At 46.4% G+C, this 21,866-nt stretch overlaps 1 protein-coding gene across 3 annotated transcripts in view; it reads left to right on the forward strand.

The window, feature by feature from the left end:
* Positions 1-21,866, forward strand: part of LOC119382451 (nuclear pore complex protein Nup98-Nup96) — a 217,101-nt gene that overhangs the window by 184,143 nt on the left and 11,092 nt on the right. For all 3 annotated transcript variants that reach the window (XM_037650156.2, XM_037650158.2, XM_037650157.2), the window contains 3 exons: positions 990-1,113; positions 13,764-13,897; positions 17,478-17,575. In XM_037650156.2, coding sequence (XP_037506084.1) covers positions 990-1,113; positions 13,764-13,897; positions 17,478-17,575 — 356 coding nt within the window. The remainder of the gene's footprint in view (positions 1-989; positions 1,114-13,763; positions 13,898-17,477; positions 17,576-21,866) is intronic.

Genomic DNA, 21,866 nt, shown 5'->3' on the forward strand with positions numbered 1-21,866 from the left:
TGGCGCGCTTTAGCCCGGCAACGCTAGCGCGAACATTGCTCGCTCAGCGCAGAAAAGGCCGCTTGGCGCGGGTCGTGGATGAAAAAAGCGCGCAGGCACTTCGGCGGCCTGGGCGGTCGCTCGCCCGCTCTTAGCGCCGCCGTGAATACGCATCCGCAACTTGTTACTTCGCATTAAGCAGAGCAAGCTATCGACATGCTTCGAGTAATCCGGTGTAAAATACACGCATTTGGGTCGGGACTACGTGACACTTCGATAAAAGCGATAATTCGAATAAAGCGACTTCGTTGTAACGAGGGTTTACTGTACAACATTTATCTTGATTCTAACCAAAGAATTGGCTGGCTGAAAGTGGCAGCAAGTGGGAGAGTTTTGTAATGTCTGCCTGCTTTTCCCCTCGCGCCTTTTACAACATTAATCTTGTAACTACGTTTTTTTTTTTCAGTCAGTGATTAATTACTTCAGCACTTGCAGGATTGCACCATCGGGGGCACTATCCTGAGGCGATCACTTTCAGTGATGATTTCACTTTCACAGGATCAATGCTGGCATGTCGCAGCTACGATCCTCTAGGTGGCCAAATGCAATTGGCGCTTGAAATCTCGTGTGAAAGTATCTCCAAAAGTGACCTGCTGAGAATACGGCCTCAGCTGACTAGCAGCGGTAAGACAACAACGAAACCACGTCAACACACGACAAAACACTATGGCTGACCTCAGGCTGGCTTGGCTAGAGGCCATGAATGTTGCCAGCAACAATTTAATTCAGCTGGGCATAGTTTACTAAGTGAGCAGGCATCAGCATGGTCAAGACTCCTGCAACCCACATTATTACGGCAAAAGTATGTTTTATATGGCTAGTTTGGAAAGACAGCGCCTCTATTTCACAACTTGCTAAGTGTTCTGAACCATTGAATTTGATAAGTACAACAAGAATGCAAATTTTCTTTTTTTTTATATATAACCTATTTCTTTTCATGTTAAATGCAGGCAATTCGTGCTAGTGCTGAAGGCAACTTCAAGGACAGAGCAGTCTTCCTTCTCAAGGGCGAAATCTGGAATGAAGCACATGAAACCATTGTCCACCACCTTGCCACAGAGGCTGTCATTGATGGTATAACTTAAAATGTATTCCTGAGTTCTTAAGTGAATGTGTTCCTAAAGATATTGCTGCAATGCAAATTGAGCGTGCAGTTGTTATTTTTAAATGACGTAACATGGACATCTTTATTATGGCACCTGCAAATGATGAGCCCATGGAAATAAGCATGAGCGTACAGAGTGTAAGAGGGGGAATTGAGCATGTACCCGATCCTCAAGCACGTGTGACAGCAGTGCTCTCAAAAGGGTTTTTGAAGTACTTTTGATCGTCACTTGGTCTAGGGCGCTTGGCACACGGTATCATGCGGCCACTTCCTTGTAGCAGCCACCGAAAGCTGCACTGCCGTTTGGTCACATTTTTGCGATCGTCAAGTAAGCCACTAGGCTAGTTATTAAAAAACCCTTTTGAGAGCGCTTTTGTCACACATGCATGAGGTCTTGCAGTCAGTTTATCTGGTAACGGGATCGCATTAATTAAGGGCCCTGTGTTGCAGAAAGTCTGATGTCGGCATCGGCCGTGTTGCCTGTGGGCGAGAAATCATCCCAATGAATACAAATAAAAATTCAAAACTGGTCAGAGAATGCTTGGATTGATGGCCAATTTCTCAGGGCAACCGCTGCAGACAGGGTAATGTAATCAAGCTGAAAAGAAAATTGGGTAAGTTTGAGTTGGAATAGGAATCGAACACAGGGCTTCCGGGTGTGGGATGAGCAGGCTTCCAAAGTGCCACAACAGCTCGGTGGCTTCCAGAGGGAGATCTATAGTCGGGTACAACTTCAGAAGACAGGAGAGGCCCCGCCCAGATGACCAAAGCGCAGCAGCCAATTGCCTCCATGACTAAAGAAATACAGTAGAACCCCGCTGTTACGTTCCTCACTGCTGCGTTTTCCCGGCTGTTACGTCGTTTTCCGCCGGTCCCGGCATAGCTCCCATAGGATACAATGTATTGGGAACCCCGCTGTTACGTCGTAACTGTCGGACCGTTCCCGTATGATACGTCGCGAAGTGCGCTCGGAGCCGACCGAGTGACTACCAAAGAGAGCGGCCATGGTGCATTTTCACGCAGCTTGGCCTCGTTTGACCGTAATATTAGCCGCATGAGAGGCGCAAGCAACAGACTCTTTCAATTGATGCAAACAAAAGCATGGCCTTCGAGATTCAAATTGCAAAGATGGCGTCTATGACGTAACTGCTCGCGAAAGCAAGGCCTTCGAGATTGGCATTTACTATTGACAAAAGCAAAGCCTTTGAGATTTGTATTGCACAAACATGGCGTGTATGACGTAATTGCTTGCGAAAGCAAGGCCTTCGAGATTGGCATTCACTTCTGCCATCGCGTTGGCGTAGACTCATCATCATCGTTATTTGTCGGAGAGCGGGAGGAGTTCGAGCTGGTTGGAGCTCGCATGGTCGTGCGTGCGGTTCGCGGTCGGACTCGCCGCGCCGGTTGTGATTGCGTGTGCTTAGTTCTTTCATGCCTACAGCTGTTGGTGTTAAAAAATCACATACGCTGATTACATTTCTGTGGATGAGGCCGTCCTAAGCTCCGCGTTTCTATCCATCGACTAGATCGCGGCTGAGCGCGCCAATTTTCGTGCTGCTCGTAAGAATTGAAATAAAATTCTGTACCACTAAATATTTTGCCGTTTTTCCTGTTTTTCGGCTCTTACGTTTCCCGTCTCTTACGTTTATTTCCTACGGTCCCTTCAAAAACGTATCAGCGGGGTTCTACTGTACATAGTTCTCCGTCGGTGGGGTCACCGGCCGTCAGGCTCATGAGGTTACCTGAATTGTGCGCCTGTTGTTGGAGGCTCGTGTGCATCTGCCTTTGAGGGGAAAATGCCACTGCCTTCTAAAGTTGTACCCACACTATAGTGAGTGGGCTGTTGTCTGCAGAAGAATCGATAGCTGGGCTAGTTTCATAGGGGCGTCAGGGGGGTCCTGACCCCCCTTGTATTCAGACTAGGGGGACACCCCTTGCAAGTGTCCCCCCTTGAGATTTACCTTTCAAACATCATATTTGAAATGCTTGACAGTTAAGCATATCGTACTCTCCTTAAAAGCAACTCTGAAATCTTAAGTCTTTCAAATAAATAGAAACGAAGTACAAGAGGGAAAGCTGTCTTTGGTTTCAAAAGGCACTGTAGAGGTTGTGCTATCTGAAATGCTACGGGTGGCTTCTGACGTGCCGCAGAGGTTTATTATTTGGGCCTTTGAAGCACAAAGTAAATAAGCTCTACTCACTACCGTTATTTATTCATGTCGACGATTTGTGGAAGACATTGCCAATGAAGTGTGAATGCGATTGCTCGAGTATAATTGTGTCATTATAGGGACACTAAAGGCAAATAACAATTTATGTCACAGTGAAAGCTCAATGTATGACCACTTCTAAAATTAAGCTAAATGTATCACATGATGAGCGCCACTAGTGGGACATTTTCGAAGTGATCCCGATGACGTATGAGAGTCTGCCTACAATAAATCACTAGTAATCAAACTAGCAGCAATAAAAAAAGAACCTTCCGTGCATCAAAAGACGTAATAAAATGCTGTTTGTTCGTTTCCGTTTGATTCATGGAAAAAAGAACCTCTGTGTCGTTGCCATGGGGAACGGCGCGCATGGTTCAAAGGTTCCGTTTTCGCCGAACTGCGCTTTGCCCGGCACCCTGCTTCGCTCACGCGGTCGCGTCTCAGTGGTAGTTTCGGGATCGCGTACTGCCGTGTGTGTTTTGCGTGCTCGTGAAGGTCGCTCTGACAGAAAGTTCGACGAAATGCTGCATGCAATGACGCTGGCACTACGAGCCCTCAGCAGCATACCACGTTCATCGGGGCTCAAGTCACTGAATTGGAGCCCAGCTTCGTGAGCCAATGTCTCGTTGTTAAGTTCTTCGTCCACATCCATTGCGGCGATTGCGGCAAGCTTCGATGGCTTCGATGGCCATTGTTGCTGCTGTGGGTCCCGCTACTTTCGCTCTGCTGCTAGTGTCGGCAGCCGCGCAGTAAAGGCGGGCAACGTTGGGCACGGCAGCAGTGACATATGAAAGTGGGATTTCAGGAGGGTGATTTGAAGTGCTCTGACGCGATGCGGACCACTAAAACGTGATTTTATTTCAAAATAAGCACTTCCTTGGCATAAAAGTAGCACTATGAGGTTTCTGGACCGCTATTTCAACAAGCAACGTCGACTTAATATTTGCCTTTAGTGTCTCTTTAAGAAAAAACCACTGGTGAATATAAACACACTTTACAAGAAATATTCCAGAGGTAAATCTTGGAAGGCTAGCAGTATAATACACGATTAAGAATGGAGTTAAAGATAAGCTGTTCCTTTATGCATTATAACAAAAAAAAAAAGTGCCAGCATTTTCATTTTGTGGTTTAACCCAAATAACATATTAGCCACTCACTTTGCCAACTATTGGCTGCCCAGACCCGAGCTCTTTTTGTGTTTAATTTTTTGAAAACGTTATTCTAATTTTTATATAATTAAAAATAAAAGTCATATTTATGAAAAATAAAATAGCCGCCATCATAGGTGTGCGCAGGGTTCCCCAGGGGGAAGGTTCATCGCAGCCCCCCCCCCCCCCCCCCTACTAAGTCAATGTACGAGGCAGACTTTGCCTCCCCCTCCTGTATGTACGTCTATTTTTCTGGATTTACGCCACTGCTAGTTGGTAATGTTTTTGAACATTTTAAACACAGCGCAGATATGACACAACCACCAGAAGAATAAAGGACACGCCACAGCTTTTACTCTCAACTGAATAGTTATTCGAAACTAGATCACAGTGAAATACTGTCACCCATGTGATCACAATTACAAAAAACGTCAGTAAGCATCCATGTTGATACCAAAAAGCCACACGTACGGCCGAAGAATAAAATTATGGTATTGAGCCTTCTAAACATAGAACTCGCTATCATGCAAGCCTCTTGAGTGGATGCTAATGTCTCCCCTCTTTCATATGTTATACAGTCGCCGACTGATAAATCGGACACCGATAATTCGGACATGCTCGGTAATTCGGACAGTCGCGCGGCACCGCCGATGATCCCATAGAAGTAATGTGTAAAGACGACCGATATTTCGGACAGCTGCGAGATCTACATTCGATAATCCGGACCCTGTCCGAGACTGCCACGCACACCGAATCGCCAGCCATTATCTCCTCCGGCCCCCGTACCATACAAAGTATGGCCTCAGAGATCAAAACGAAAGCTAATTGGTGATCTATGAGGCTTTATTTCCATCGGTACTTTATGCCTCAGAGATTTGTGATTGGAAATGCCGATCTTGGAGGCACTGGTCAACTGTGGGAAATCGTATCAACAGCGCGAACATCCTACATTCCGGTTCCTGTATCCCCGCGCTGCGCTGCTATCGCCGCCATTCTGTCGAATGCGTCTGCGGTAAAGCGCTTTGCGTGCGCATTCATTTTTATTTTGAGACTTGCTTTATTTCACGCTCTGCTGTCTCAAAAGATCTGAGTTTAATGGCGCCAACGGTGCCCTCACAGCCAGCGCCAAAGGCCGCGCCGACGACAACGAAACGCGGCAGATACAGTCAACTGCCGATTTTTCGGATGCCCGATTTTCCGGACATGCTCGAAAATTCTGACGCTTTCGCGGCACCATCACCAGCCCCATAGACACCAATGGTCAAGAACGTTGGAAATTTCGGACGCTAAAACTCTTCGGCGTCTGATTTTTCGGACTTTCTGCCCAAATTGCAGGTCCGAAAGGCAATAATTGAAGCCCCCACCTCTGCCGCGTCTATCATCTCGTAGGTTCGAACCAGCGCTTTCGTGAGTCGACCTGTTTGCGATAGTAGCAGAGTCCGAAAGTCAGCTTTGTTGCGATGCCGAAGTGTTATGGGGTGAAGCGGACGGGAAATTCAAAGGGGCCGCTATCACGGCGCCTTGCGGCGATGTCTTTACGGATAAGCAGTGGAAATGCACGGAGGCGTGATGGCAGCAGGTGGAAAACGCGCCAGTACGGCTCAATCGCTGACAAGCCTTACGATAAGCATCTTCAGTCAACTGCTCGATAGTGCATGTGGCCTGGTGCAGTTGTATGCGTAGTGCACGCATTTAATAGGCGAGAACCCAAACGCGCCGCGCCGCCATTCATGATGCCTCTTTGTGCGGCCGCTAAGTGCGCCGCACAGACGCGTTGCCTTCACGAACGAAACCAGCACGTCATTGTACAGCGATCACATCACACTGGCGGAGATACATGCGGACTTGGTTGCACGTAAGCGGAAGTGCGGGCAGCAACGCATTCACAACTTTTTTCGGCCACCGGGACACTGAAGTGTCAATAAAAGTATCCTTTTTCTGACGCATTCGTTTTTTCGGACATTCGATAATTCGGACTTATTTACGTTCCTCGTGGAGTCCGAATTATCGGTCGTCGACTGTAACTAGGGGTGTGCGAATATTCGAACTTTCGAATATTTTTCGAATAGTGCTTGCTATTCGATTCGATTCGCACCGAAATTTCACTATTCGAAGTATTCGAACTTCCAGAAAATATATATAACGGTTTATAATATCGAAAAATAAGTATAAAGACGATAAATTGGCATGCAGTGTGCTTGGCCTTGCGTTTTGGGGCACCGACATGCGAAACTGCTAGCCGCTTCCACCAATGCTCCAAGGGGCCGCTGCACGACGAGCTTGCCGGTGGTCCGCTGCCAATGCGTAAAATGCCCATCCACGGTTCTGAGGAGCCAGCGGGCGATATGATGCGTTGCTTGCGGTGAAATACGTTGCGGCTTCTTCGCTTTCACATGTCCGCTAGCGCGATGTTCTCGCCTGCAAAGTTTGGATTCATCTTGTACATCGGCGCCGTGAGCGGAGTTAGGCCTATCCACGACTCCGAGCAGTAAGCTCGGTCGCGTTGTGCGTGGCCACGGTACCCGATGTTTCAAAGTATGTCATGCTCGATCGCGAGTACGAAGAGTCGTCCCGCGAGTATTTTCGTCACGAGGTGCGAAATGTTGATAAGCAAAACAGTTTGTCCGAGGCGCACGTCTGCCATGTTTGCGACAAGCACGGCACAGTATTGTAATCTGATGCTTCCGCTTGCAGCTGCGAAGCTAAAACGTAATTATATTCTAAATGCTCGTCGACCTGTGAACACAGAACGAATGCAAATGCGTCACTAAGTAGCGCGATTTTGAACAGCCATGACCTCGCGACGTGCAAGCAGCAGACTACGCTATCCAGGGGCAAGGATTGGACCACTGGCGAGGCGTGCTAAAGCAGCATGGCGAACGCAGCCAATGGAAGGCCTCGAAATGAACTTCAAACATTTGCTTTTTGAATGCTTTTTTCTGAATGGAGGACCTAGCTTAAGCAGGAAATTTGAAGACTGAGAAATGCTCTTTCCGACGAGCCCAAGATGACGGCGCCCGGTTGCTTCATTGTGAAGCTATAATATTTTTTAAACGCAGTTTTCTTTTTTTGCGATTTCCGCAGTAATTTTTCGCCACCTCAGCAAGCGCTACAAATTTTTTACCGCACTTCTACGTAGTTTTCAGTGACGATATTTTGGAATCGGGAAAGGGACAAAAAAATGAAAATGTGATTTTCGAAAATCGATTTTTTTTTTGTTCCTTGCTTTGCTGTCGTCACACTTTGATATATGAGCATGAATTAGAGGTTATGAAGGGCTTTTATAGTGTTTTTATAGTGCCTATAAATCCCTACTTTTGTCATTTGTGCCTGAATATTAAATACAGTCAAACACGGATATATCGAACTCGAAGGGGATCGCAAATTAGTTCGATATATGAAAAATTCGATATAAAAGAATACAGGCCCCGAGAACTTACCGGTGGTGGACGATCACTTACAATAGGCGCATTCAAGAATGACAACTAATTCTGCACACACGATGCAACAGGATGTTTTATTTGCGTGAAAAAAAAAATTGCTTATCTTGGCCTGCTTCTTCGTCTTCGAAATGAAGTTGAAGACACTGGCCTCGATCTTATCGAGGCTGTCCAGGTGCAACAGCCCGGTTCCCTCCACGTCGCCACAACAACAGCAAATCAAACCGAACACTGCCGCCATTTCAGCTGCGGAGTACAGTCACACCTCTTTATAACAAAGTTGCATCTGCCACGAAAATGACTTCGTTATATCCGGAAATTCGTTATAAACTTAATAAAACTATCTATTACAACACCATTCTTCGTTTACTTCGTTATAACCGTTAAGTCATTATATCCGGGTTCCTTATATCGAGGTTTGAGTGTACGCGCGTGAAGCCGCTGCCTCGTCCGGACGATCTTCGTCGATCTGTCGGCCTGGGCATCCGGGGTCCCTGCGACCGCAGATACAATGTCCTCGTATGCGAGGCTCGCAACAGCCTGAACATTGCAGTCCGCTTCCACGAAATCGTCCGCAGATACTTTGGGTGGAACGGCAGCCGTGAAGAGGGACGACAACTTGCAAAGCTCGTCGTCTATGCCCTCTTCGTCGCCGTCTTCACCGGTTTCCACAAGTTCCGCCATCACGAAGCCTGCCTTGCGGAAGTAGTTGGCCACTGTGTTCTTGCGCTTCTTGATGCTGGCCATTGCTACGCGAGAAGTAAAAAATTCAAGCAGTCCGCAGCGCCTTTGCACAGCACGCACGCAAAAGAGGAATGCGGTGGTATGTGACAACTCGCGGAAGTGAACTCCGCCAACAAAGCGTCGCGATGGTGGCGATGGCTACCCGGGCTACCTGCTAGGGCAGCAGCGATGTACGAAAGGCGCGAGCTGTGGTTGGCTGAGCAAATACGACATCACGGGCTGTGGTTGGCTGATCAAAACTCACAAAACAGCAGCAGAAAAAAAACAAAAGGCGAAAGGAGGAGGCCGCCGGCTCCGTTCCTGCTCTCCGAGCCGACGGTAACGCGGAGAAAACATGAAAAAGAGAGAGAGAGAGAATAAAAAGGAAAAAAAAGAAAGCCGTTCCGCAAGTTGGAGAACGCGCCCAACAGGAGTACAGTCCAAGCCCTCTCGCCCTCACGTTTTTCGGGCGTTTCGGGTGTCGGCGGTGCCGCGGTGCCAGCAAGTGCCGAAGCGCACCTTCCAGCTCGCGCGGCGTTCAATATATCCGATGGCGCGTAAAAATACCGTTTGATATAAACGTGCGAATTTCTATACTTTTACAAAGGATTTTTAAGGGGATAATTTGTGAGTTCGATATAGCCGAAAATCCGATATATGTGGGTTTGATATATCCGTGTTCGACTGTACCTATAAGTGCCTATATTCGAAATCGGCGCCTGTATGAACACTATTTAACCTCAAATTTCGCTTTCGAGTGCAGTTTGAGACTATTATTCATGTTACCGGGCAACGTTGACTGTTCGGAACTCTACGGAGTTCAACCTAGTCCTCTAGTTCAAACAACTTCCGGAAAGCAACCGCTAGCAGCAGTGAAATGGGACGTGCCAACCACCATACGCCGCTGCGCTGACATGGCGCGAACCAGTTGGCTGATGCAAAACCGTGGAGAGCCGTCAGGGGAAAAGAGAGTGAAGAGCAAAAGGAAGAAAAATGTGATGTGCACGCGACTTGTGTTTTGTTTGTAATTTACTTCTTAAAGGGGCCCTGCAACACCTTTCTTAGTTACATTGGAATAGTCTCATTATTGACGTATGACTCTTCACGAGTCATATGCTGCAAATATTTTTCGAATCCGTCAAGTTTAAATGGTGTTACCAAATTATAGAGATCACGTTCCGCAGCTTTCGCCCTCCACTCAACGCCGCGAGCACGCGGAAAGCTGCGCGGGTCGTGAAGGGAGGGAGGACGGAGGTGCGAGGAGGCGCCGAAGAGTTACGTCAGCACCGGCGGCATTTTTTTTCTTCATTTTTTTTCTCTCTGGCGTCTCGGCGCAACCATGTGGTCTGTGGCGCCACTTCCGGTCGGCTTGCGTGGTCGTCGTCGAGCGGAGCCCATCGCACCGTGTATCGCGCGTGCTTGAAAACTGCGAGTCGGTTGGGTAATGTTGGGTGTGCACCTCGAACTGCCGTTAGTGTTTTCATCGCTCTGCCAACCATGGACGCAAACCTGCGTGCGCGTTTGGAACGAATGACAGCTGAGATGGGTTTCGACCCACACTCCGATACACCGCCTCGTCACACTGCTCGCGCTTGAATCGTATTCAACACAGCAAAGCTGCGTGCACCCTTCTCCCAGTGGCGGTACTTCGATGCTGTTTGCTCTTCGAATGTGGGCGCACAGCGAGTGCGGGCTGACAACAAAGAACTAAAGACTAGAAGAAAGGATCGTGGGGCATCGGGCCGGCGCGGACCCATTCCCCGGCTGTCTGCAGCTACCGTGAAAATGCGAGTCTGCTTGGTTGCTGTGTCGCGGTTTCTCGGGAACGTAAGGCTACGGGGAGGATACACAGAGGTATGGCTCGATGACATACTGGACAGACAGCGAACGGGACTCTCGCCATACAGCAAACACAGGTATCCTAAACTAGCCGGTGCCAGCATTGTTATCGGAGAAATGCTGCACCGCTGCCTCGGTCGGTCGTGAGAACGTGCCGACGGTGCAGTTTCCAGCTGACGAGGTAACACTTGAACGCCTGCCACTCTCAACGGCAACCGGCGATGGTCAAAAGCACAGAAATATTCACGATTTCAGCACTGCGCATGGTGAAGAAAACGCAACCACGCAACTACGAGCACACGAGCTGTCGGTGAGACCGGAAGTGCTAATATTAATGTTTGTTCGGTGTTTTAATGGCATAACACAATATAAACATACATATATCTACTTATTGAACTCAAAATTAACAACGAAGGTAATAATGAGGGTGTTATCGTGATTATAACATCAGCCAATGGTGGAACTGCCGACAATCGCGTCATATATTGCGGACTAATACATCATTTGTCGAGAGAAGAGGGAGCGATTTTCAGCTGACTTTGTGAATTTATTGTGAATTCCAGGCCGCTCGCTTCGCTATAATATTTGGCTCGCGTATTCTTGGGAGCCTCGACTACCGATTGGCAGCGCTTTTTGACCCTGCTCAAAAAGTGTTGCAGGGCCCCTTTAAGGTTTTCACCGATAGGGGAGAAATTGACCCTACGCAATTACACCCGCCCAATACGAAGCATAGCAGCCTGCCTATCTGCTCCTGTGCTGCCCTTCTCAGACATGCCGGAAAGGAAGAGATCCAGGACTGTGTTGATTCGACAGTGGACACTTCACTCGCCATGCTTTATAGAATAAAAGGAGAGACTCTGCGAACTGTTTGGGAAAAAAGAAAACTTGGAGGAGGCTTGAGCTTCGCCTTCAAAAGTAGAACATGATAGCATAATGGGGCCCCATTCGTATTGCCTCCTCAATCGCTAGCCTGGCTTTGCTTCTCAATGAACATCTCAATCCTGCCGCAACGAAAGGAAAGTCTGTGCGCGCAACATTGGCTGTTTCAAACTGCTAGAATGCCTACTACCAGTACAGTTGTGGAGTGCCCACTACGGCATAATTCTTCCTTGTGTGAATTGGCAAAGTACCTACTACGTGTTCGTACTACACATCTGTCACACCCGCGCAGCTGCACACTTTGTTGATGCTCTTGCTGTTAATGATGACTTTGCCTGTGCACTTTGTAACTGGTGGGCCTTTAAACCAACTACTCGTTGCACAATGTACATGTTTTGACGCCTGGTGCTTCGTGCACCAGGCGGTGACACGTGGTGACGCCTGGTATAGGGTTTTTCTGAAAAAATTCCAAGCAGTGGCATGGCTGTGTGGTAAAACACCTGCTCGCCATGCAGAAGTCCTGGGTTCAATTCCCACTCGAACCGAATAGTTTTATTATTTATTTGCATCTCTTTCAAATATCGCTCACAGACAACAATGATTTTTCGCTCACAACCAACGATGCCGACACCGGAATTACTGCGAAACGAGCTCTGTAACGTTGTTGCGTTAAAAGGACAATCGCACGGCTATGTTCAACTGTTCGCGCCTTTGTGCCATCATAAACAATAACATTTTTTGCTTTCCTGTCGTAGATACAGGTCGCGCACATCTTTGTTTTGAAGTTATTTGCATGTGTGTAAACATTTATCGTGCCTACATTTATGACGTTGAGCCCTAAAACATGTTTTACCTGCTATTTTTGACACCTAAAACGTTTTTTTGCCTGCCTATTTTTGGCACCTAAAACACGCTTTTTTAATGCCTAAAAATACGGCCTCTAGTTATTAGTAATAGCTGTCACGAGACACACAACATTTTGTTCCTTAATTACTCATGCGTGCATGTGCCGTGTAACTAAGAGTACAAGTGTGATCGCAGACATCTAAAAAAATTACTGCCAAGTATTCAGAGCTATGTATGACATTTCTGCAACCCAGAGAAACAAGAAGCAAAAGCATGTGCCAGTTTTTTTTTTTTGTTTGTTTGTTTTCGCCATCCCTACTCGCTCATGCTTTATGAATCACCCGAATTTTGAGGTCGCCAGATTGGCAGTAGCATTTGCAGCGCCTGTCAAATCATTTGACAGGCGCTGCAAATGCTAATATAATGTCATTGTTTGCACGGTGGGGTGGTTCAGCACACTGCTTTTATTGAAATAGCAGTGTTCATGTGCACTGTGCACGAGTTGGCTGATATTGAATTGTTTGTCCATATTTTTGTTTTCTTTTCTAAAAGTAAGCCTTCTTTCTTGTACTGCTCCAAATTTGGGGTTTCATGTCAAAAAATGTAGGTATCTTTTTTTTTCCCCGTAACCTGCTCCAAATTTTGATTTTCGTGCCCCAAAAGTAACATTTTGCTGCTCTAGGAACTGCTCCAAATGTTATTCCGGGCATTTCACCCCTGTTAGTTTTACACTTAAAGCCCATTATAACAAAGTCTCATTTGACACGAAAATAACTTCGCTATATCCGAAAACTCTTTATAAGAGTATATTCAAACCACTGTATCTATTACCGAGGCTATTCTTCATTCATTGCGTTATAACCGATAATTCGTTATATCCGTGTTCGTTATGTCAAGGTATGAGTGTATTTAGAGCTGTTTATATTGACAATGCTCCCTCCTTGCAGCAGGAATAGGTTCCTTTTGACACCGTAAATATGACCTTGAGTGGTTCACATCGATTAGTCACTTCACTCAACCAAGTTTCTTGTGATAAATATAACGACCTTTTTTTATTTCTTTATTGGTTTATTTGTTTGCTTTATTAAGTTTGTTTATTTATAGATAATATCTTGTCCCCACTTAGAGTGCTGTCTTTTCACTTCTCCATCTCAGTTTACACCATCTCTGCCCCGCCACGGTAGTCTAGTAGCTATGGAGCTCGACTGCTGACCCGAAGGTCGCGGGATCAAATCCCGGCCGCGGCGGCTGCATTTTCGATAGAGGCAAAAATGTTTGAAGCCCATGTACTTAGATTTAGGTGCACGTTAAAGCACCCCATGTGGTCGAAGCCCTCCACTACGGCATCCCTCATAAACATATTGTAGTTTTGGGACGTTAAACACCAGATATTATTAGCTTACACCATCTGATTTGTAAACAGAATGTGCCCGTTGCATGTATTGATATTTTCACATTTACCTAATAATAGCTACAACAGACCAAATTTTTATAGTACCACTAGTAGTGCTTATTCTTTTTTCTTTCATTGCAGACAAGCTCACTGAGCTTGCAGAGCTCCTGCAACCCCTTGTAGAGCACAGTGGTCAAATCCAGAACTGGAGTGCAGGTGGCAAAGTTTTTCACGACTTTCTTTGCGTGTGCGACACCATGAAGAAAGCCACACAGGTCAGTCCTGCTAAGCTCACTGTGCTGCTGTGCACATTGCTTGTGCAAGTCTAAAAATTGTACTGTACCAAACTGTCTGTTGAACGCACATCTGTATAATGAAGTCTGTAAAACTGCCACTTTATTTGTTTGTCATAGTTTCGTCATATTGAAATTCGATTCTTTTTATATTCCATGACCAATTCTTTGTGCAGAATTGGCCACAAGAAATGGTTGAATGACACGACACTCCTAAAATGATAAGTTCAATAAAATGAAATAATCAGTCTTGTTCAACAGAAGAGCCAGCAAACATTTACGTTTTTCTTGCCAAACCATAGAATCTTCCTCACAGTGGCTGTACACCATGGCGAAAGCTGAAAGGTCCAATACACTGTGGGTAATTGGCCCAAGCAACGCTTTCATGCCTACTCTGTCACCAAGGGCTCTATTTGTACCATAAAAAGTGGAATATAGGTCGACCAGAATATAGGTCGACCCCCAAACTACGGACTACTGGAAAAATTGGCCGCGTATCTGCGTGCTTCGCGGCAAATGTCGTATAAAGACGATAGAAGAGGCGCTAGGTGAGATATGGACGCCATCTGGCAATACGTCAGGAAACATGAGTGCTGTGTTGCGGGCTAGTAGTCCCGACGCAGCAGCAGGCGAAGACCGGCGGTGACCAACGCGACCGGCGGGGACGCCAGCCAGCCCGAACACGCGGTTGGCGCGAAGCGCTGAAGCAGAAGAAACGTCTGCACTCAACGAGTACTCTCCACACACTCTTTTATATACACGTCCCCTGGGTAAAACAGGAATGCCAGAGCGGCGCCCACAACCGGCCGCCTGAAGGCCGCCCACAACGCTGCTTTTCCATTTTTTTAAATATTTTTTTTACCTTTTTGGCCTTCTCAAAAACAAAGTTTTTCACCACCACCCCATGGCATTCATACAGTGCAATACAGAACCGAAACCGAAACACAACAATGAGCTCATGCAGAGGGCACGGAGGAAGGCAAGTCTCAGCGCAGTCGCATTTTCAGCGCAGCTTAAAAAACTAGGGTCTTTAAAATTACGTATGTATGCATTTTCTATTAAAGGAACACACCGCCTAATAATTACGTAGTGATGTTGCACCTCAGATATGCGTGATATTTACTTTTTGATCGACAACGTTCACAAGTATGAACAGCCGTACCAGTTCAAGACGGCTGGCCCTTGGGCAAGTGGTTCAGCTTTGGCCGAGTGGCTGAATCGAGGGACGTGCCGACAAACAGAAAGACAGACCAAAATTTCTCGGTTTAAGTATCCCAAGAAAGACTATCGTCTTTAAAAAAAAAAGTCACAGTTTCACTGCAGGGGCGAAGCAATGAATGCAGTAGCAACAAATTGTAATGTTATATAGTAAGGCTGGCAGCCAACTCTTTTGGATGCAGTCTCGCATAACTAGGCTTATGTGAATATTCGAGCACTTCGAATATTCGAACGTATATTACAGTATTCAAATTCGCTTCGACACAAATTTAAATTATCATAAATTTCAAAGTATTCGAAATGAACGAATAGACATATATAAAGCGCATGTAACCCTCTGTAAAGGTGGTTTCACTGCAGTGGAGGGGTGCTATGCCATGAATACACCTAGCCAGGAGAAATCCACACTGCCACGAAGCCACACTTCAAGGTTAAATTAACATATTACCCTCACATCGATGCATCATTTTATAAGTTTAAAAGCTTGTTATACCGGCTTATATGCTCTAAGTATAGTAAAGTTTAAAACGTAACACATTTTACGGGTTAATACTTGCATTCTACCAAAAGTCAAATCCTGCTACTATTCAAAGTTGCTTGCACTTCCCTTTGAATCAGAAAGAAAGACATTTGCGCATGCCTTGTTTCAACTTCAAAAAATATTGTGCAGGTTAGTTGGGTCATGACAAATATGCTCATTTTTCTTTATAAGATGTGATGTGTACTATTCGAATTCGCTTCGAAATTATTCGACCAAATCACTATTCACTTCGAATTCACTTTGAACCTAAAATTTACCATTCACACAAGCCTACGCATAACTCTACAAAACACTGTTGTAAGAGAATACAGCCGCTCCAGGGAGAGAAGCGGTTTGCACACAGTCTCCTCGCGTTGAGAGCACAGCACGTAGAAGGGTATACGACCCGTCTGCTGATGCCTGCAGAGATGGCGCGCGCCAGCAATCACGACTGCGCCCTTAGAAATGAAGTCCACAGTTGCTGCTCGAGCGGCACATCCCCCCGCCCCCCTGCATTTCTTCATGCTCCTTCAAAACAGGCGAGGCGTTTTCACTCTGCTTGAGCAGCAATCGACGGCAGGCCTCGCACGCAGGGTGATGTTATCACATGCGCCTTCCGTGTGACGGAGATGGGTCGGCTCGTTTCGTCTCTGCTTCAGCTGCGTTCGTCACTCCCGCTCGCATGCTTTTACCCGTGGGTAGAGCGCACGATGCACGAGGAAATGTTATGAATTTGGACTTCGTGTCAAGAGTGTCCATATAATTGCTATCTCAATAAAAAAAGAGTCATGGAATGGCCACAGTATTAGAAGGCACCTTTACCATGAAACAAACTCAATTTAAAATCGCGCACGGCTAAAATGCCATTTATTTACACGTGTGCATACACGCAAGTTTCGCGTTGCAGAAAGCCGAAAGATGGGCACAAGCATTATCTTTGTAAAATGTCTCGGCCATGTTGACAGTTCTAATGTGGATGCGCTCTGAGGCCAACGGTAGCAATCATGACACGAGCGCAGCTCCCAGATAAACTCTGCAACCTTCGTCTCCAGCTCTAGATACGCTGTGGTCTGGCACCGAAACAAAGTTTTCTTCTGATTGCTGCATGTCATGATGTGATCCTTCAGCATTCGTTAGTAGTGAATGCTTCTATGGTGTGCTCGATCTGCCCCCGATAATAGCCGTAGGTGCCGCTGTAACCAGAGTTGCCGGCATCGTGGGAAGCAACAAAGAAAGAGTATCCGGTGAGGTGCAGGAGCAAGAACACCCACGCAAAGATAAAATTTCAGTTATTGTTTGACTTGCAGCTCTCACTCACATTTGCCTGTGCTATCATCGCAACACATCTTTCACCCACTTCAGACTCGGTGTGCTACCAGATTTCTATGTGCCTCACGGACTCGATCACTGTTTTCTTGAACGTTACGGTGAACTGTCATTGGCCACTAGTGGAGAACAAGAAGAAAAGCAGCTCAGAGCCCTAATAGATTCACAAGACAACAACAAAAACGCAAAATGAGGCTGCCCACGGCACAAGGCTGGTACGTAAACAAAGTGACGATGATGATTGTGATGGCAATGGAGGTGGTTGACTGCAGTTGCCCATAGTGGCCAGTCCTCTGAATTTTTTCTGCCAATGACCGGGTATATGTGACGGGGGGTCGCCGTTTTATTGCGGTTTTCTTGAAAAAAAAAAATTCGACCTAGAGGTTATTCTGGTTTTTATGATAATCTAGAAGGAAATAACCTGATTGATTACGTTGATGCCTGTAGGTTTTTTTGGTTTTTTTTATGCCTATGAGATTGTTAATGCTTCCTTTTCAGGGTGACCTCGGTACTTATGACCTTGAAGCAATTCGACCAGCAGTGCTTTCTCTATGTGGCTCCATATCCAGCCTTGCATGCAGGACACCAAGAGACAGGTAATGCCTCTCTTGTTCTGAACATAAAATTTGTATGCTACAAAGTGCATGCGATGCAAGTTTGACAGGGATGTGTTACAAGGTGAGACTTACAGGAATGCCTCCATCCTTGAACAAGGTGTGACGCTGGAGCCAACATTTCGGCAAGTTGTCTTGTCTTCAAGGCAGCAACTCATGCTCCTGTTGTATATATTTGCATAAATTGCCTGCCAATGTAGGGTATTGAATATTGCTCTATATAAGTCAAGACACTTGCACAAACATTAATTTTTAACAATAACCTGTGAAGTGCGTATTGACAGTCCAACAAAAGCTAATTAGAACTAATCAGTAGTACATTTGACTTGCTGTTAATTCAACCCTGAAGGGACTCACGAAATGTGCCAAATTAAGCGAGAGGCATGGCAAACAACAAAATTAACCTACGGCCCAATTGCCCTGAGTGTCCAAACAGAATCTACACCCACATATGCATCCACAGTAGAAAATTAATACCTAGTACATTCGGCTGGTCGTTTTTTAGCGCTTCAGAGTGGTGTGGTGCAACACACATCACACTTGGCTGGTCAAAGTCCAGCTGGTTCTTTCAGAGCGCTCCGAGGCACTTGTACTTCCAACCTCAGAGCACAGCTGCAATCTGATCACATCGCTCGTGCAGCTCTTGTTCTGGTGCGACGGTGCCTGCGTGCCTTGTCTCTTTTGCAGAGAGGACGCGGTGATGTGTTTCTTCTTTCAGCCTTCGTCTCCTCTGGAGAATGATGGGCTTGGACATAGTTGCCTTGGTTCGGATCAAGAGCAGATTCCACATTGTTGAATTCGCATCGAAGGTTAGAAGGGACGGAGATATTTCACTGAATCATGGTTGTCAGAAAGAAGCACCACCTGACAATGCTAATTTCACGTGGATAAGCCTGGTTAGAAATTCCTAGAAGAAGGGCTTAATTCTTACTGATTTTCGTTGTGTATGTACCATGCTGAACGGATTCAAGAGCCCCCTTTGAAACATTTATACCTGTTGGCTAGTGTATTAAACTTGCGAATAAGGTATGACTCTATATTTTCTGTCTCTCTGGAACAGGAAGCTTGACTGAAGTATGTAAAGTTTGAGATTGTCGAAGTTGTGACCTGCCACATTAAAATGATGTGCCACTGCTTTCGGTAATTACGTCACTGTGTCCACGCGATGCCCATTTAACTTAACGTTAACAGGCTGTTCTGTTTTGCCTATGTATTGCTTGTGACAGTATGAGCATTCGATCATGTAGATAATGTTTGAACTAGTACAGGTAAAACTAGATTTTATATGATGGACATAATCATTTCCGGTGCATTGAACTATAACATCGTCATGCAGGAGTTGGTTAGTCTTACATCTTGGACGAGAACAAGGTACAGTAATACCTCATTAAATCTAACTCGCATATCTGAAAAAATCGGCTAAGTCAAAATTTTCCACGGTAACGAACGATTTCCCGTAGGTGCAATGTATTTATTGCCCTTTATCTCACAGTATTTCCGTGTCCACTTTTGGTCATCTCGAAATCTCAACTGAGAGTGGAACAAAAGCTTCGCCACCGAACCATTTCACAAAATACTAGCGGCAAAATGTTATACGTTTCACAAGGCTTGCGTGAGGCTGCCGCGCTTACGATGAAGTAGACACTAACCGAAAGTAAAGTCGGGACCTAGCAGCATAACAACTTTGTCAAGCAACCCTGTGTCACGTCATGTGACGCTATAGACGTCCACAGAGGCAGGTCCTTGAAGTCCTAACATGTCCTTGAAGTTCCTATTGTGGTGACACACAACCCTTGGCACTTCGGGAAATGCTTTTCTAAGGCACTCATTGCTTGCTAATATTGGAAAATACTTGCGGAGGATACCGTATATACTCGCGTAATGAACCAACTTTTTTTCAGAAATGTTGATGCAAATTTGGGGGGAGGGTTCATTACGCGTAAAAAAAAATTGAGGTAGCTATAAAAGTTGAAATTTCGCAAGACGGTGTTCAGAAATTCGATAATTATATCTCAGTCTTCAAAAAGTAAGTGTTTGCACGCAATGTATGCGAAAAAAAAAAGCTTTATTGATGACACCAACGGGCCACTTTTAGGCACTCCTACTCGCTTCCATCGCCGTCAGTGTCTTCCTCGCTTATGTCGCTTTCTGCTGCCGCCTCGTCATCGCCAGACCACAGCGCATCGTCTTCTGTACCGTCCAGGCTATTGGAGATCCCAGTCTTCTTCAAGCTCCGGACAATCATATCGCTCGGAATCTGGCTCCACACCTCCAGAATCCAGCGGCACAGCATCTCGATGGACGGCCTCCTTATTTTACTGGCAGGAGTCGGGTCGTGGTTTCCATCGCCATTCACTCCATGTACAGCCGCCGCACGTTGTCCTTAAACGGCTTATTAATGGAAACATCAAGGGGCTGCAGCGCGGACGTTTCAGCACGGACGTGCAGCTTTGTTTGCATGCCGCTGTGCCTGCGTGGCACTGTAAGGAATAATGTTTCTTGTGCGTTCGACAGATGGCGCTCAGCCGCAAAAAAAGGCGCGACTTTCAAATTTTGACTCTTTTCTGTGTTCGCGCTGCTTGCAACTTGTTGTGAAGCAATGTATTTAACTTTTGTAGCGGCGTCGTTTTGAGATACAGTCAACTGCCGATTTTTCGGACGCCCGATTTTCCGGACATGCTCAAAAATTCGGACGCTTTCGCGGCACCGTCACCAGCCCCATAGACGTCAATGTATTAGAACGTCCGAAATTTCGGACGCTGAAACACTTCCGCGTCCGATTTTTCGGACTTTCTGCCCAAATTGCAGGTCCGAAAGGCATTATTTGAAGCCCCCACCTCTGCCGCGTCTATCATCTCGTAGGTTCGAACCAGCGCTTTCGCGAGTCCATCTATTTGCGACAGTAGCAGAGTACGAAAGTCAGCTTTGCCGCAATGCCAAAGCGTTATGGGGTGAAGCAGACCAGAAATTGAAAGGGGTTGCTATCACGGCGCCGTGCGGCGATGTCGTTACGGATAAGCAGCGGAAATGCACGGGGGCGTGATGGCGGCAGCTGGCAAACGCGCCAGTACGGCTTAATCGCTAACAACGCTTACGACAAGCATCTTCAGTTAACTGCCCGGTAGTGCATGTGGCCTAGCGCAGTTGTATGCATACTACACGCATTTAATAGGCGAGAACCCGAACGCGCCGCGCCGCCATTCATGCTGCCTCTTTGTGCAAGACTGCTAAGTGCGCCGCAAGAACGCGTTTCCTTCACGAACGAAACCAGCTCGCCATTGCCGCGCCCGTGTGCGGTCAGGAACAAAGTGCGCATCACGAACCATGATAAATGCGTGCGTACGATACAGCAACAGTGCAGTGATGGTGTCAGCTTAATTGGCGATGTGCTGCACACAACTAGAAACGATCGGCTTCGCACGGCAACAAACGCTGCGTATCGTCAGAGATTCGGCGATGTGTGTATGCATCGTTTACGTGCGCACGGTGTGTTCCGCGTCATCATTTCCAAATGCTCCATGCGAGAGGGACGTAATCTATCCCGCGCTTTTCTGGTATCAGCAGCGCTCACCACGAGATGCAGACTTGCAAGTGGCGGTTGGCACGCAAGGTACCGAATGTATTTGCGAGAGCCTGGGCGCGCACCAAAATGCCTGATAATTGTACTGGGAGGCATTAAAGCTACTTCGTAAGTGGCTGTGGCGATTTGACCGCTTGAGCGGGAAAAAAAAAGCATGAATTCGTTTTTTCGGACTGCCCGATTTTTCGAACGATTTCGCGGTCCCTAGGGAGTCCGAAAAATCGGACGTTGACTGTATAATGGCGTGATTTAATGTTTCGATCTTCAACGACATTATCAATCAAACCAAAATCAAATCGGCATATACACACAATAAAAAAAAAGCTTTTTTCGTTTTTCCAAGGACCAAAGTTGGGGGTTGGGTTCATTATGCGAGTGGGTTCATTACGCGAGTAAATATGGTATTATTTATGTTTGGGAGCGCATTTGAGTATTGGTTATAAATGCCTAGCGGCTGGTTGGGCTGTGCTACGAGGGTTCTTCTAGGTAGCGTTGATTTCCTATCTAACTTAATGCTTCGTTGCAGACCTTGTCTAGAGTTTTGTGTGGGTAACTTCTTTCAACTAATGTTTTCTTTAGGTTGCTTAAGTGGTAAACATGGTCACCATCGTTGCTGCAGATCCTTCTTATATGCCTCGCCTCTCTGACAAATATCCCTTGTTTACAGTGTCATGGGTGATGACTAGTGTAATC

Source organism: Rhipicephalus sanguineus, chromosome 2 (genome assembly GCF_013339695.2).
Source record: "Rhipicephalus sanguineus isolate Rsan-2018 chromosome 2, BIME_Rsan_1.4, whole genome shotgun sequence".
Classification (NCBI taxonomy): domain Eukaryota; kingdom Metazoa; phylum Arthropoda; class Arachnida; order Ixodida; family Ixodidae; genus Rhipicephalus; species Rhipicephalus sanguineus.